Source organism: Prionailurus viverrinus, unplaced genomic scaffold, assembly GCF_022837055.1.
Source record: "Prionailurus viverrinus isolate Anna unplaced genomic scaffold, UM_Priviv_1.0 scaffold_35, whole genome shotgun sequence".
Classification (NCBI taxonomy): domain Eukaryota; kingdom Metazoa; phylum Chordata; class Mammalia; order Carnivora; family Felidae; genus Prionailurus; species Prionailurus viverrinus.
In genome coordinates, this window is record NW_025927605.1 from 54,011 (window position 1) to 71,431 (window position 17,421).

General features: G+C 46.1%; 2 protein-coding genes across 31 annotated transcripts in view; both read left to right on the top strand.

Moving 5' to 3' along the window:
* The window catches only part of LOC125158403 (cAMP and cAMP-inhibited cGMP 3',5'-cyclic phosphodiesterase 10A-like), a 60,732-nt gene extending 53,986 nt beyond the window's left edge, over nt 1-6,746 (top strand). For 4 of the 7 annotated variants that reach the window (XM_047845396.1, XM_047845392.1, XM_047845391.1 and 1 more), the window contains one exon: nt 2,370-3,357. In XM_047845396.1, the coding sequence (XP_047701352.1) occupies nt 2,370-3,018 (649 nt within the window). In that variant the 3' untranslated portion in view covers nt 3,019-3,357. Of the gene's footprint in view, nt 1-2,369; nt 3,695-4,588; nt 4,668-5,941 lie in introns of those variants that run through there. The other 3 variants (XM_047845393.1, XM_047845395.1, XM_047845394.1) reach the window with 3 other exon arrangements.
* A 1,166-nt stretch (nt 6,747-7,912) lies between these two features.
* Nucleotides 7,913-17,421, top strand: part of LOC125158394 (RAD52 motif-containing protein 1-like) — a 58,930-nt gene continuing 49,421 nt past the window's right edge. For 4 of the 24 annotated variants that reach the window (XR_007149378.1, XR_007149379.1, XR_007149380.1 and 1 more), the window contains exons 1-6: nt 7,918-8,350; nt 8,713-8,892; nt 12,443-12,565; nt 13,431-13,599; nt 14,554-14,652; nt 16,962-17,047. Coding sequence is in view for 13 of the 24 variants with exons in the window: in XM_047845349.1 (XP_047701305.1) it covers nt 8,255-8,350; nt 8,713-8,892; nt 12,443-12,565; nt 13,431-13,599; nt 14,554-14,652; nt 16,962-17,047 (753 nt within the window). In the remaining 11 variants the exon portion in view is untranslated. Of the gene's footprint in view, nt 8,351-8,712; nt 8,893-12,442; nt 12,566-13,430; nt 13,600-14,553; nt 14,653-16,961; nt 17,048-17,421 lie in introns of those variants that run through there. The other 20 variants (XM_047845337.1, XM_047845341.1, XM_047845338.1 and 17 more) reach the window with 10 other exon arrangements.

The window sequence follows — 17,421 nt, forward strand, 5'->3', positions numbered from 1 at the left end:
TGTTGATAGTGCTGCTATAAACATGGGGGCGCATGTGTGCCTTCAAAACAGCACACCTGTACCCCTTGGATAAATGCCTAGTAGTGCAATTGCTGGGTCCTAAGGTAGTTCTATTTTTAGTTTTTTGAGGAAACTCCATCCTGTTTTCCAGAGTGACTGCACCAGCTTGCATTCCCATCTGATAAAGAATTTTTACAACTCAATAAAGAAAGACAAATAACCCAACTAGAAAATGGGCAGAAGATCTGAATACTGAATTTCCCCAAAGATATGCAAATGGCCAAAGAGCACATGGAAAGATGCTCAGCGTCATTAGCCACCAGGAAAATGCAGATCCAAACTACCATGTGTACGACTTGGCACCCATTAGGAGAGCTTTGATCAGAAAGACAGTTCATAACAAGTGTTAGCGGGGGAGGGGGGGGCCGGTGGGCTCCTTTGGTATAGAGCATGGTGACTCTCAACATCAGGGTCATGGGCAGAACCTACTTAAAAAAAAAAAGAGTAAATTGAATTAAAGAAACAAACAAGCGTTGGGGCACCTGGGTGACTCAGTCAGTTGAGCCTCTTGATATCAGCTCAGGTCATGATCTCACAGTCTGTGGGCTCAAGCCCCACATTGGGCTCTGCGTTGACAGGAGCCTGCTTGGGATTCTCCCTCTCCCTCTCTCTCTGCCCCTCCCTAGCTTTTGTGCTCTCTCTCTCTCTCTCTCAAAATAACTAAATAAACTTTATAGTTTTTTTTTTTTTTAAAGTAACCAGTGTCAGTAAGGATGTGGAAAAGCCGATGGCAATGTCAACTGGTACAGCCACTTTGAAGTCAGGCAGTTGCTCCAAAGTTGAAACTTGAAGTTACTCTATGGCTCAGCAGTTCCATTCCTTGGCGTATATGCCCGAAGGAATGAAAACATTTGTCCACACGAACACTTGTGCGTGAATGTTCGCAGCACCGTCATTCATAATAGCCCCAAAGTAGCCCCAAAGTCTATAAAACGATCAATAGAGAGACAAAAGAAGGATTCTTCACAAGGAATGAGATCCCAGTGGCTGCCACAACATGAGTAAATCTTGAAAACATTGTTAAGCGAAAGAAGCCGGGCTCAATGGCCACCTATGGTGTGACTGTTTGTGTGCAGTGTCCAGGTTAGGTAAATCTAGAGAAATGGAAAGTAGGCTTGTGGTGGGCAGGGGTTGGAGGAGGGGTGGATTAGTGACAGCTAATGGGTATGGGGTTTCCTGTCGGGTTGATGAAAATGTTTAACATTGACCGCGGTCATAGTCGCACAGCTCTGCAAACACACTATTGAGCTGTACGCTTTAAATTAAGTGATTGTGTGGTATGTGAAGTACGTACTGGGAATTTTATCTCAATAAAGCTGTTACCAAGAAAGTGTTCCAGATTTGGCCAGTGGGTGCCCCTCTGAGCTGGCTCTCATGTCCATTTGACGTGCCCCAATCCATATGTTGAGCACTTTCTTACTTTCTAGCACAAGATAATTCAGACTTATTTTATACCCTTTCCTACTCCAGCCTAGGAATCAACCTTTGTCCCAGAAGTCTTGCTTCCTATTTGGGGGGGAATGCAAAACCAAGATTTAGGCATTTATCATTTCCTTTAATCATCATGACAACCCTAGTAAGTCGGTATTGGCATATCTTCATTTTACAAATGAGGCCCAGGGAGGTAAAGTATATTGCCCAAGGTCACACAGCAGCCCAACCTTTGAAAGCAGGCGATGTGAATCCAGAGTCCCCGCCCATGGACCTCCCCCTACACACACGTGCGCACACACACACACACAGAGTGTGAAAGTGAAGTTTATTTCTTCAACAAGGTCACTTTTACTTGCGTGATACCAGTTTTGAGTGGAAACAAAGGTGTAGAGCTTATAAGACAGCCTGTCAGGAATTGCACAAGGCAGGGTATACCCTTGGGAAAAGTCACATATCATGCGTCTGGGAGCGTGGGGTTGAGGGCAGATCAACACCCAGTGGCCTGGCCCTTCCTACGAGAGCACATGTTCAAATCCACACACACAAGTACCAGTAAAGTCCAGTTCTCATCAATCTCCTTTGCCAGCCTCACTCCCCACCCCTGTACCCAAATGCTGCCCATAGCCAGGTGTCCTTTACAAGAGTGAGAATGGCTAAAAGAGGAGAAAACCTGTAGATGAAAGGAGATCAGCCTCAGTTTTTCACTGTTGACACCGGGCAATGGCTACATGGAGATTCATGATATTATTCTCTCTTATCTTATAAATGTTTGAAAGTTTCTGTAGTAAAAAAAAAAGTATAAAATGGTGAGAGGAAAGAGAAATAGCCAGGCGGGGAGCCGTGAGTGAGCCAGGACATTTGACTGCTCTCTCCAGATTCCTCAGGTGCTCAGAGGAGACCAGCAGCACGTCTGGGAGATCCTCGGGACCACAGGCCCTCAGCTGCACCTTCTCCCCTCCGAAGATGATGAGGACGCTACTCATGTCCTTGGTCAGCTGCCTCGTTGCCATAAATGAGGCCAAGCTCATCAATCGCTGTGACTTGGCCAGAGTGCTGCACAAGGAGGATCTGGATGGGTTTGAGGGCTACTCCCTGAGTGACTGTGAGTGCCGCTTTCTCACACTCCCGCCCCCCCCATTCCTCTTCTGCTCCTGGTCACCCCCTATGTGGCCATCTTTCCATCATTCACCTTTCGAAGCCAAGTTCAAAAAGCAGCCCTCCCCGAGAAGCCCCTCCCAACATTCTATATTCCTTCCACAATTATTAACTGAGCACTTACTATGTACCGGGAACTATTTTAGGGGCTGGGGGCAGAGACATCAACAAAGCCCCTTCCTTCACAGTGTTCGCATTCTAGGGGGAGAGGCGAGTCCCAAACACACACACAAACATATGAAGCACTTCCTGGTGGTGATAGATGTTATGCAGCAGAATAAAGCCAGGGTTGTGAGAGGTAACCTTGTCCTTGAAGGGGAAGTCAAGGAATACCTCTCTGAGGAGGTGACATGGAGCAGCACTGAATGAGGCAAAGGACCGGGTCGCCCAAATGTCTGGGGAAGAGCATTCCAGGCAGAGGGAGCAGGCAGTGCAAAGGCTTCGTCCTCCTCCATGGTGGGGCTAGTTTCCTTCTGCCCAGATCTTGCACACACCTGTCTTGTGCTGTCCTTCTCGTTTTATCTTGTCTTACGGTCCTTTAAGGTGTGTGTCTTCATTCTTGTACTATAGGCCCTCTGAAGGCACCAGCTGCCTTTGACCCAGCTAAATGTCCCTCACTGGCTTTTGCACGGGTCACGGCACACAGTAGGCGGTCATCAAGTGCAGGAGACGCGGATGGACAGCGGGATGATGAGCGGTTGTACTGAGGGGCAGGTGGATGGACCGAAGGGCGAGGGGAGAAGCTAATGGGTGTTTCCAGCCAGCTTGCCCCATCTAGCCTCTTAGGCCTTGTTCCTTTCTTCTGCTTCCCCGTCTCCCTTTCTCCTCCGTATCCTTTGTCCCTCAGTTCAGAGCCCTCTAAAAACCTTCTCCTCCCTGTTCTAAGGGCTGTGCCTGGCTTTTGTGGAGAGCAACTTCAACCTATCAAAGGTAAATGAAAATGCAGACGGCAGCTTCGACTATGGCATCTTCCAGATCAACAGCCACTACTGGTGCAATGATTACAAGAGTCACTCGGAAAACATCTGCCACGAGGACTGCAAAGGTCTGGCCGGGGTCTCAGGGTGGGAGAGGCGAGAGGATGAGTGGGGTCTACTCGCAGGACTTCTCTTCCCACTCCAAGCCTGGGAATGCACCCAGAGGGATGGCCCGAGGAGTCCAGGAATGCCTTTGCTGAGCAGAGGATTTGACTAGTGGCTACGATGCCCCTCCGGTTAGGAGATTCTCCGGGGTGCAGGCTCCAGAAAGGCTCTGCACACCCAGTAGCAGAGGACAGCAGCGGCCAACATCTATCGAGAGTGTGTTGTATACTAAGCACTTCACATGCCAGCTTCTCATGCGGTGGAAACTATTACGATCCCCGCTTTACAGACGAGCAAACTGAGGCTCATAGAACCGGTGCTGAATGCCAGACTGGTGGCCCTGAAGGCTCAGCTCTAACCACCAAGTACTGACTTTGTTTGGTTAATGGCCTGGTGGATTCGAGGCCAAGGGCAAACTCCCCACCTCAGAGCCACTCCTGGAGGCTCCACAGGTCCATGACTTTGCCCCTTACTCCCTCTTTCGTACTCTGATCAACATCCCTGCACTCTTCACCTGAAGAGCCTCTCTCATTAGGCAAGGTTTACCTTGGCCTCTGTGCTGCCTGTTTTGACATTTCCTTTCCCTAGAACCCCTCAAAACGTGGCGTGAACCAGCATGTACCCTAGCTAGGATGTGTGGTAGTAAACATACATTTACTCCTGCCCCTCCTGCCCCCACCCCTAGCCACCCTTGACCTCTAGCAGCCATTGTAGGGATATCTCAATGGGCCTCTGGGAGGGAGCCCTTGCCTAATGTGGAAGGACTCCGCCCCTGGGGGGCAGGGAGAGCCAGTGTCTGCCTCAGTCTCTGGGACTGTCCTCTGTGTTCTCACGGGTATTCTCTGTCTCCCCTTCAGAACTGCTGAGCCCCGATCTTCTCTCAACCATCAACTGTGTGAAAAAGATTGTGTCTGGAGCAGGGGGAATGAAGAACTGGTGAGGAGGTCACTGTGGGACTAAGTGGGCAGGCAGAGCCCCAAGAAGGATGTAGTGACAGGAGGGGACAGGAGGCAAGGACTCGACCCCTTCTAACCGTCTAGAAAAACGTGGGAGAGCGGCGGGGCTCGGAACTGGGACTTACAAGGCTTGGGATCTGGGCCTTTCTCTGATGTTGTATTAAAACCGTTTTGGACACAGTAGCAAAGCAACTTGAGTTAGCTGAGGGAGATGGCTTCAGAGGGGACAAGGTGTCTCACCGAGCTTACCCAAGGGGTCTCTTCTCGGGAAGAGAACGGAGGCGGAGCTGGGAACTGTCAGTGTGGCTCTCCTGACAAGTTTCTGCCTCCTCGTGCATTTCCTTCACTACTTTCTTTGTAGAGCAGTATATTCTGCTCCACATTCCAGAGGACAGATCGTGGCTGCCCCCAAGCTAACGGGCTAATGTTCTGAGCAGTCACGGAGACTGGCTAGTCTCAGCCCCAGAGTCCAAGGGGCTGGGATAGAGAATCCGATTGGCTCAGCTTGGACCCATCATCCCCGCGTGGTTCAATGAGCTGTAGGTGTGGGAGCAGTTAAGCAGTACCATCATGCTGGCCACGGCCACGGGTGGGGGGTGGGGCTGGCCCTCTCCATAATTCGCAGCAACATTTTCTATAAAAGGTGCGTAGCTCCTCAGCTGAGCAAATACCCCCAAAGCTGTCAGCTTCCCAATGGTAGACAGTGCAATGGTTGCTTCACTTTTCTGAGCTTCAGATTGGAGATAGATGATAGATAGATAGATAGATAAGTTGCCTCTACAGGTGCCTGTGAGAATGGAGGGGGTTAAGTGCCTTGTCTACTCTAGGAACACCATGCGGAAGAGACGCTGACGGCTATTAGGGATGACCCTCTCTGGAGGGAGAGTCGATAGTTGCCCCTGAGATTGACGGATTGGTTATTTATTCATTCATTCATTCATTCATTCATTCATTTATCTTTCTGTGTGTTTAGTGACTCTCAGCCTTCTGAAATGGTGCACTCCCCCTTCGGGGCCAGAGGAGGATTGGAAAACGTGGGAGCATACTGGATGGGGGGAGGAGCCAAACACCACAGATCAGAGAAATTTAAAGGAAGGCTCAGAGGGGCCACAGGGGGACAGACCAGAGAGCGAGTAATGAAGGGGGTTCTGTGCATTGCCGTGCTGTGCTGTGCGTTCACTAAGTGCTGGGTCATGGATGTGGAGAAGGACCTACTAAGTAGGAAGCAAGAGCCCAGCCTTCTTCTCTCCACAGGGTGGCATGGAGGTTGCACTGTGCGGGCCGGCCACTCTCCTACTGGATGACGGGGTGTCACAAGGAATGAGACAGGCGTGGAGTCATTCCAGCGTTCCTCTTCTCGCCTGGGGATTCTTCATGCCTTCTTCCTCTTGCCTCCACTTCACGTTATTTTCTTTCCTTCCCATGTTCAAAAAGGACTGACCGGAGCCCCAGGAATAAATGGTTTTCTAGGGCTTTCTCCTTGTACCCATCCAGGCCCCGGCCCCTGGTTCCTGACTGTCATTCGCAAACCAAGAGAGGACCACAGTGAAGAAGTTGTTATATTTGGGGAATTGTTAAAGCATTCCTTGTGCAAAGAATGTGTTGATTTATTCATCTTTAATTCCAGATATCTTCGAGTACCTAGTATGGCGGGAGGGTGGCAGGTACTAGAAGAAGGAAGGTAAATCGTAACCATTGTCCTTGAGGTGTTCACCATCTGCCTGGAGAAGCAGAGACACACACGAATACTGGCTACAGCGAATGAGTGGATACATACAATGAATACATGGTGCTGATGTGGAGTCGAACCTGCAAAATGACACCGCAAAGACAGAAAAGGGGCAGTTGGAGCAATGTTCTACCCATGGCTACGATCGGAACTGCCTGAATAAACTGTCCCGCCTGGGCCACTGCTGTCCCTACTTCTGAGCCTTAACTACTTCAGCTCTGAAGTGAGAGATTTGACATTTGAGCGGTTCCCAGACTTTTGGACTTCACAGACCAGTAAAACACGAAAAAAGTTAAGGCCATGTTAAAATTTCCAACTTTTTATTTTAATGCCCAAGAAAGACTATTAATCACAACTATCCTCTATCAGCATCTCCTCATAAAACAGTTTTTAGCATGAGAAATGAAGGTCAGGGTGCCCGGGTGGCTCAGTTGGTTGACCGTCGGACTTCGGCTCAGGTCATGATCTTGCAGTTTGTGGGTTTGAGGGCCGGCGAGGGGCTCTGTGCCGACAGCTCAGAGCCTGGAGGCCGCTTTGGAGTCCGTGTCTCCCTCTCTCTCTCTGCCCCTCCCCCATTCGCACATGCATGCTCTCTCTCTCTCAAAAATAAATAATATTAAAATCATTTTTTAAATGAGGGTCATATTTATAGGATAATGGAATAGATTTTGTTTTATGAAAATGTTTTTTTTAACCCTGCTTATATTACCTTTTCTTGCTTTGGCAAGGACTGGTGAAACCTTCACCACAGACCAGCAGCAGTCTGAAGGCCACTGTTTAGAAACCTCAGGAGACTTGTTTTGTAAGGCCCCTTCTGGCTCAGACATTCTAGGATTAAAATAAGGATCATTAGGACCTACGTTCCCTCTCGGTGTGTCAGTCCTCAAGATAGCTATTTGGATGCCGAGAACGGCCCTTCTGCACAAGCACCATGAGCTCCAGTATTGGTGCCCTACCTGGCCTCACTCTTTGATTTTTTCAAATTTCTCTCTCCTTCTTACCCTGCTTGCCAAACTCCCACATCATCTCACCCCAACAAGCACACACGTACACCAATTCATCAAAATCACGTAGGGAAATCAGGGAATGCTTTTTAAGGATTTCATTAATGGCTCAATGACTTATAGTTTGATTTGTATATTTAACATTCATGAAAACATTCTTAAGCCAAAGGATTGCATCTTTAGTGGTCATTTCCCACACAACGTAGAGAAATCCAAATTTTTTAAGTTCAGTAGGTAACTTACTAACTGCTAGTAGTCTAAATCTTCTCCCGGAGTGAAGAGGAAGAAGGCTGCCATAAAATTGTCCACACCCAGGGATCCTGTAAGCTCACCCTTTAGACCCTACTGTAAAAATACACTTGACTAACGGTGCCTGGGTGGCTCAGTCGGTTAAGCGTCCGACTTCAGCCCAGGTCGTGATCTCACAGTTTGTGAGTTTGAGCCCTGCTTGGGGCTCTGTGCTGACACCCTGGAGCCTGCTTCGGAGTGTGTGTGTGTGTGTGTGTGTGTGTGTGTGTGTCTGATTCTCCGCTGCTTGCACTCTGTCTCTCAAAAATAAATAAATATTAAAAAAAATTTTTTTTTAAATACACTTGACTAGAAGCACTAAATTCTACGACATTGAGACAATGGAGCTGCGGGGAGAGGAAGTAGAGGCAGAGACCCGCCCCAGAGTGGGAGGGGCGAAGGAGAGGTCCGGGGGACAGCTCCCGCCCCACCCCGCGGCGAGCTGGCCCCGCCCCTCGTACGAGCCCCTTTTTAAAACGCGCGGGCACGCCTTGCGCAGGCGCGGTGCCACTTAAACCTTAGTCGGGCCTGCGCCTTGGTGGTAGGATGGCGGAATTGGTCTCTTTTACGGTTCCCACAGAGAGTGACAAAACCTTGCTGGTGTGGGAGCTGAGTTCTGGACCCACGGCCGAGGCCTTGCATGTGAGCCGGGCCGGGATGGAGGGAGGGAGGGAGGGAGACACCCCCACCTCCCCGTGACTGGGAGTCTCAGAGTCTGGCTTTGAGCGCCTCGCGCGCCTTGTAGTCTCCGCCGAGAGGAATCTTAGTTCTAGAAGGGACCTTTGCAGTCTCAGCCCCGACAGATTTTTGAGAGGTAACTCTCAACAGCCAGCACATGTTGCCTTCTAATGCTTCTCGAATCCTAGGATTTCAGAGGGAAATCTTTTCAACGAAATGAGAAGTGCTTTGGGTTGCGTGTGCAGGAGGGCTTAGGGAATAGAAGGCAGTTTTGTTTCCTGGGCGTGAAATTTCATGCACTTACTTGGCGTGGGACCACCCCACAGCATTCTCTGTTCGCAGTATTCTCCCAGTTTGGCCTTCTGTATTCGGTCCGAGTCTTCCCAAACGCTGCAGTGGCCCGTCCTGGTTTCTACGCCATCATCAAGTTTTACTCAGCAAGGGATGCTCACAGAGCCCAAAAGGCATGCGACCAGAAGCAGCTTTTTCAGAATTCTCCCGTGAAGGTGGGTCCAAGTAGGAAATTCCTAACTCCACTGGGACGAAGTGTTGAATTCAGCAATAGTAGACCAGCGTTGGTATACCACTGTGGTTTACAGAATGCTTTTCGATGCATTGCTACACTGATCCTCCGGTTTCCCTGGGTTTTTGGTTGTTTTGTTATGTTGGTTTTGTTTTCAGATGAAGAAACTCGAACTCAGGATAGTTAAGTGACTTACTTAAGGTTCATGACAGTAACTGGAAGGTAGAGGTCAAACCCAAACTTACTGATGTTCAACCCCGTGTCATTTTTTGGTGCCCTTAATTTAACAAAGCTTCACAAGAAGTCTTGTTTCTATTTACATTATGGGGATTAAAAAAATTTTTTTTTAATTTTTTTTTTTCAACGTTTATTTATTTTTGGGACAGAGAGAGACAGAGCATGAACGGGGGAGGGGCAGAGAGAGAGGGAGACACAGAATCGGAAACAGGCTCCAGGCTCTGAGCCATCAGCCCAGAGCCTGACGCGGGGCTCGAACTCCCGGACTGCGAGATCGTGACCTGGCTGAAGTCGGACGCTTAACCGACTGCGCCACCCAGGCGCCCCTAAAAAATTTTTTTAATAACGTTTTTATTCAGTTTTGGGAAACAGGGCATGAGCAGGGAAGGGAAAGAGAAAGAGGGAGACACAGAATCAGAAGCAAACTTCTAGGCTTTGAGCTGTCAGCTCAGAACCCGATGTGGGGCTCGAACTCATGAATCCTGAGATCATGACCTGAGCTGAAGTCGGACGCTTAACCGACTGAGCAACCCAGGCCCCCCTCTAGTATGTGGATATAAAAGGACAAACTCTTTCATCAGTTTTATTATGAAGGATGCTTCATCGTCATTATCATCATCATCACTCCTAAACTGCCTATTCAGAACTCCCTTCAACTCCTGGGAAAATGGTTAAAACATTCTTTAATACACCACAGAAACTTTATTCCATACCAACATGCTGTCCATTTTGCTTTCCCAGAGCCCCAGAATTATATTTCATTATGAGCCTCAATTCAATCACCATTTCCTTATCAAGGGCCATGTCAACCCCTTTGAATAAGTTGAGTGAGGCTTAGATTGCCAAACCTTTCACTTTATAATTGTATGTTTTCATCAGCTTTCTCTAACTGGCTTCTTAATCTAGCTACTTCCTATGGACTTGACTGCCTATTCTTACCCATATGCCCTTCCTTACTGATTTAATCTGGATCGAATCTAAGAATCCTTCTCAAATGTGACTCTGAGTATACTATCTCCACTTGTTCAACACTGTCTTCAATCCTGGCTCCACTCCCTATGATTGAAATGATCACCTGTCAGGCATTCCTTAGTTTGCAAGCTTCTAGCCTGTGAAAATGTCACCCAGCCACTCAGCTATTACAGATTATGAAATAATTACTTTGTATCAGTTGTGAGTAATGAGGTGTTTTTCTCTCATTGGACATTAAGACCATTTCACAAATGGATTTTGAGATTTCACAGCATAAAGCCCAAAGTCAACATATAGTTGACAGGAGAGAGCATTCATATTAAATTTCTTTCTTTATTTAACACAGAGCCTTGGGTTACCACCCCCCCCACCCCCCTCCACCCCCCCTGCTGCTTACTGAAATTGTTGCCCAATTTACTTATGTGTTCCTTTATACTTTGGCAAGTACACATAGTTTCTGGTTGTTTGTTTGTTTGTTTGTTTACCTTTTATAAATGCATATTTAAAAAGAACATATTAAAAAAAATTTTTTTAATGTTTATTTAAAAAAAAATTTTTTTTTAACGTTTATTTATTTTTGAGACAGAGAGAGACAGAGCATGAACAGGGGAGGGGCAGAGAGAGAGGGAGACACAGAATCGGAAACAGGCTCCAGGCCCTGAGCTGTCAGCACAGAGCCCGACGCGGGGCTCGAACTCATAGGCCGTGAGATCATGACCTGAGCCGAAGTCGGACGCTTAACCGACCAAGCCACCCAAGCGCCCCTAATGTTTATTTTTGAGAGACAGAGTCAGAGCATGAGCGGGTGAGGGGCAGAGAGAGAGGGAGACACCTAATCGGAAGCAGACTCCAGGCTATGAGCTGTCAGCACAGAGCCTGACACGGGGCTCGAACTCACAAACTGTGAGAATCATGACCTGAGCTGCAGTCGGATGCCCAACAGACTGAGCCACCCAGACGCCCCAAGAATAACATCTTACAGTAAAATCAAGGAAAGGCCTAAGGCATCTGAGAGCTTTTTTTCAGTAGCATGAAGGAAAACGGTTGCCAGCAAGAACTGTGGCAAAGTTATCTAAGGTGACAACTGTCTCTACCACTCAGGGGCTCAAGGCCCTTCTGAAGCTTCCTGGTTGTCCAGAACAGCTCCACTCTGCTTCACCATTAGCCTGTGCTGTAGCACTCAACATTTAAAAGTTCATCTTCATTTCTCCTTCCTAGCAGGCAGCTTCAGTTGGAGAAAGTAATTTCACTTTTTTATCTACTCATCCATTCACTTAATCCATAGACCTGTGCTTGATTCTAGGAATGAGAAAAGAATAAAATATGGTTCCTTCAAGCACTTAAGGAACTGATAAACTAGTGATAGAGCAAGTTGCACAAACAAATGAATAAAGAGTTAATAATACTTTGACTTTATTTGAATTATTTGAATTTTTATGAATATACTAATATACTACACCCCACTTGAAATAGACATTTATTTATTTATTTATTTTTTTCTTTAACGTTTTTTATTTATTTTTGAGACAGAGAGAGACAGAGCATGAACAGGGGAGGGGCAGAGAGAGAGGGAGACACAGAATTGGAAGCAGGCTCCAGGCTCTGAGCCATCAGCCCAGAGCCCGACGCGGGGCTCGAACTCCCGGACCGCGAGATCGTGACCTGAGCCCAAGTCGGCCGCTTAACCGACTGAGCCACCCAGGCGCCCCGAAATAGACATTTAAAAAAAGAACTAGAGGATGTAAGAAATACACTGTAGTGTGTAAGTTACTTAGAGAGTTAACACTGGAGGTATTTGCATTCTCAAAGAAGCTTATTAAGGCAAATGAACCTCTTATTGTTTTATTTGCTTATAAAATTTACAGAAGTATGTATATTCCTTCTTCTAACAGGGGTTAGTAACTTGCGGGGGCTGGGTGCTGCTGATTCAGGTCCTACTCAGGTCCATGTTACCTGCTCTTGAGGTCATATTCTCAAACAGGAGCTACAGGATGAGACAGCAAAAAGTTTACTTCCCTTGCTTACCTACAGCCCTATAATTTGCTTCCAGAGGGCTTCCTTAGTTGCTTTCATCATCACTTTCAATATCAGAGATCACGAAAGCCGATTAATCAAGGGCCCTGGAAATGATGCAGAAAAGTCTATAGCGTAAAAATAGTACATAGCATTTATTTAGGGTTTATTAGGAGCTGATTTCTTAAAATGTTTCCAGTTTGATCTTCACAACCTCTCTATGAAATAGGTATTGATAAATCTCAGGTGTATCCAAAGGAAGCCTCTGTGTCAGGTTATGATATTTTCAGGTCTATTTCTTATGTCTTTAGGTTCGTCTTGGCACCAAACATAAGGCGGTTCAACATCAGGCCCTTGCCCTAAACAGCTCCCAGTGCCAAGAACTGGCAAATTATTACTTTGGTTTCAATGGATGGTCAAAAAGGATCATCAAGGTAAACTTTATAGATTTTCTCTGACTAATTAGAATCATTTCAACACTGAAATTCTGGACTTCAGAGAGAAGAAAACTGGGTTGTGCTGGGTTGTGGGGAGATGTGAGAGGCCTCTAACTGGAAGTACCTGAGCCTGCCACCAAGAATTCATAATAATCTCAGTAACTTGGGTGGTGGTGTCCATAATCTTGTCCAGTATTCGTATGGTGTATAATAAAAACCAATTGTCTTTATCCATTTGTAAGTCTTACTTGATTTTGAAGCTATAGGATACCTCCATTGTGGGCTGGGATTGCTGGAGTTTAGTTTGCATTTTTTTTTTTTTTTTTTTTTTTTTAGAGAGAGAAGCAGATTGAAAGCAGGGGAGGGGCAGAAAGAGAGGGAGAGACAGAATCGGAAGCAGGCTCCAAGCTCTGAGTTGTCAGCACAGAGCTCGACGCAGGTCCCAAACCCATGAACAGTGAGATCACGACATGAGCCGAAGTCGGAAGTTTAACCAACTGAGCCACCAGGTGCCCCTGGTTTTGTTTTTAATAACAAAACATCTTGAAGCTTACATTCAGATCCAAGGAAGGACCTTCCATTTAAAATCCTAACAGCTTGGGGCGCCTGGGTGGCTCAGTCAGTTGAGCGTCCGACTTCAGCTCAGGTCATGATCTCACGGTCTGTGAGTTCGAGCCCCTCGTGGGGCTCTGTGCCGGCCGCTCAGAGCCTGGAGCCTGTTTTGGATTCTGTGTCTCCCTCTCTCTCTGCCCCTCCCCTGCTCATGCTCGCGCGCTCTCTCTCTCTCTCTCTCTCTCTCTCTCTCTCTCTCTGTGTCAAAAATAAATAAACATAAAAAATAATAATAATAAAATCCTAACAGCTTCAGGATCTTTCTGACCTTGAAGAAAGGGCAAATGAAGATACTGTGCCACCACTTCAGAAGCAGAGCCTGAAATTCTTCTGTGCTTTAGAGGTGGTGTTGCCATCCTATGAGTGCTGGAGTCCCGGCGCTGGCATGGCCGAGGAGCCTTTGGATAACCTGGAGGAAGGTCTGTTTACAGTGGAGGTGGGGGTGGGGGTGGAGGGGAGGCAGAATCCCTCTTTCTCTCTAAAAACTCATCTTTTCAGATACATCATCCAGCCCTCCCCCTTGCTAAGCTCCTAAAGCCCTAGGCAGAGTTTTTCTGGCCTACGGTACAGGCTTTTATCTCAGGCAATACCTGAAAGAACCTTTAACTTTAAAATTCTAAAGCTGACTTTCTGCCAAGAAGTTTAGGAGGAGGGAAGTAATGTTTTTCCCATTTTTGGTTAAGAATCCGCCTTGTGCTAAAATAGTCCTTCAAATACATATCTCTTGCAGCCTGCAGTTATCCCAGCAAAGTGATCATCTAAAGATTTAAATAAACTCTTGTGTGAATGTTGAGTCCTTTGCCTCCTATAAAAGGGCTGGAGTGTAAAGAGTCAAATACAGATGCCTAGAAAAGGTATTCCCATTGGTACTGTGTTTTTTCCTAGTGCCTACAGCACTTAGGCTTAGGGTTTTCCGGGAGGGGCAGGGCTGTTAGCAAGGCTAAGGGAGTAAGGCTCCCTTGGGTGATGCCCAGGAAGAGACCAGGCGGTCATGTGTACTACCACCGAACCTTTCTCCCCATGTGACTCCAGCCCTTGATGCACAGGAGAGTAGGGTCTGCAGTAGGGTCTGAAACTATAGTTTCAGCCTGTCCATTTGAAATCTATGAGCGATGTGAGATCTGTGCCACTTTCTTGGCTTGAGTCTCCCTTTTGGTACTTCCAAAACTTCTGGAGTAGATCAGGGCGGTCAAAATGTGCCCTGCCAGGATATACCTACAGCAGAGTCATTCAGCCTTGTGTTGCGCCTGCCCTTACTTGCTAAGATAATGAACTATGAATCATGGATGTATTTTCACCTTTACACATATAACCCCCAAATCAGTTATCATTCAGATAGGCATGTTAAATCCATTTGTTTTGGTTGGATGCAGGGCCATTATCATTTCTTACGAAAAGGCGGACAATCCAGAAGCTTGCTATTCAGAAGGCTGTGTCAGATGCATTCCAGAAACTGTTGATTGTGATTTTAGGTAAGACTTACTTGATTGTCCTTGCAGTATATCAGTGTCAACGAGCAAATAAACTCATTTTGAAAAGTTAATTGGATGAAAACATTTCATATTCTTTTGTTCACCAAATGCTTTCAAAGCAGTAGTCTCAAATTTGTTCTTTGTGGCATTTGTAAGAAAAATGACCACAAATATTTTTGTCCCCAGTGATTTACCTCTGTCCACACAGAAAGTGTTTGACCCAGTCTTCTTTCTTGATTGTTTGCTCATAACACAGAATACTATTGTGAGTATAAGCTTTGGGGGCACGTGTGTGGCTCAATCAGTTAAGCGTCCAATTGTTGATTTCAGCTCAGGTCGTGATCTCACGATTTGTGAGATTGAGCCCCATGTCGGGCTCTGTGCTGACAGCGTGGAGCTTGCTTGGGATTCTTTCCCTACCTCTCTCTCTGCCTCTCCCTGACTCTCACATGCCATGTGCTCTCTCTCTCAAAATAAATAATAAAAAAAAAAAAAACTTTGAAGCTTTGGACGTCTGGTGTTGAATCTTAGCTCTGTCTCCTAGATTTCTTATGCAATTTTAGGTTTTATAGTCAGATTTGAAGTATTTAATCTCTCTAAGCTGCAATTTCTCTATCTGCCAAGTAAAGGTAATAATTCAACTTACCTCATGGGGGATGAATTGTAAGAGCAAATGAGATGATGGAAAAGTTTAAAACTATCCCTGAAACACGGTAAGCAGAGAAAATATGTTAACTTGTTATCATCGTCTTCCTGTTGGAGAATTTATTAGATTATGTTTTTGGAATCAATTCAGCTTCAGTTTTTGTTTTTGGCACTGACCTATTGGGTGAATATGATTCTTATATTAGGGTCAGCTATATTTTTGTGAACCTTGAAGTGGTCAGGCTATTGAATAGCATCGATTGTGTTCTCTATTGAGTTCTACAATGGTGTGAATGTTACAGGCTGTGCTCCAAGGGAATTTTATAATTAGTAATGAGTCCCCAAACAATTCCCCCCCCCCCCACCCCGCCCTTGCCGCTTCACAGTCTTGCAGGCTTAGAGACTAAGAAAGCCTAGCTAAGTTTCAGAGGCCTTATTTGCCCATAAGAGTTGACCCTGGATTGGTCTCAGGCTTCCAGCCTGGACAGCTCTTGCAGTGAAAGTTGACTTCCCTGGTCATCAGGTAGAATCTCCATTAGCTGTCAATTCTGAGTAACAACCTTTTTTTTTTTTTTTTTTTTTAATTTTTTTTTTCAACGTTTATTTATTTTTGGGACAGAGAGAGACAGAGGATGAACAGGGGAAGGGCAGAGAGAGAGGGAGACACAGAATCAGAAACAGGCTCCAGGCTCTGAGCCATCAGCCCAGAGCCCGACGCGGGGCTCGAACTCACGGACCGCAAGATCGTGACCTGGCTGAAGTCGGACGCTTAACCGACTGCGCCACCCAGGCGCCCCGCTGAGTAACAACCTTTAAGAACCAAACTAAACCTTTGGGTTGCTGACCTCTCTCTAACATGCTCTGGTATCCCTTGTACACGATCAAAATGTTGTAGCTGTACTTTGCCTTAAGGGGAATTGTATTGTCTATAAGGGACATGGGCCAGTTTCTGCCAATAAACTGTCCAAGCGCATTCTCTCCCTCCCCCTCTCTCCAAAGCATTGTTCATTGTATCTGGTGGGATTTTGTTTCCGTGGAGTAGACACTGGCCTTGTTTCTAATACGAAGTATCAGCTATAGTCCATGGTCTCTATTCCAGAACTCACACTGACCTCTACCTAATGCCTTACTGTCTAGTCATCTGATTTTGAACATTGTTGTTTCCATAGTTTTAACTTCCTGTGTCATTATTCCTTAGTTCCTATCTCTTAAGATGATAGCGTTTTTGAACCACACAGTCGTTAACTTCATGTGTATTTTTTCACACATAGTTATGATTAAAAACTGAAGTGTGAGATGAGAAAACTTCTAGGAAAATGCTTTTATTTTCTGCTTTTATAAATAAAAAGAATGTCTAGTTATTGGGTGCTATCATTGTATACAGCTAGTTTTAGAACAAGGAAAATTCTGAATTGATCTTGTTAACTTTATTGATTTTTTAAATGGTTATTTTTGAGAGAGTAAGCAGGGGAGAGGCAGAGAGAGGGGCACAGAGGATCTGAAGTGTGCTCTGGTGCTTACAGCACAGTCCCCGGTATGGGGCTTGAACTCATGAACCATGAGATCATGACCTAAGCTGAAGTCAGACGCTTAACTGACTGAGCCATCCAGGCGCCCTCTTTTTTTTTTTTTTTTTTTTCCAATCCTTATTCACTTTATTTCAGAAAGTGGTAAAATAGCTGTGGAATACAGACCCTGTGAAGAGATCACAGATGCCAGTACTGAAGACGAGCTACAGGATTTAATTCAAGTATGTGGAGATTAAAGTTCAGGGGTGACATAGCCACTGTAGCCATAATGTAAAGCAACCAGCAGAATTTGGAAGACTTTGGCATTAGCTGTATCATCCTCTGGGAAATGTGAAACTCAGAAACTGCTTTTGACTGCAGGGGATTTCTGAGGCTTTTCCTGAAGTCCTGACCCTTGGCTCTGACCCCTTATTTGAAATTTGGAGAGCAAATTTCATCAGAGCACTCCCACAGTTGTGGACATAGGAGAGGACACAAGCCTTTTAGAGCTCCCCTCAAACACAATCTCACGGATTTGGGAACAGAGTAACTATGGCCTTAAATGTGATTATACTACAGCGTTTGAAACCATTATGCCATTCAAATAGGATGGATC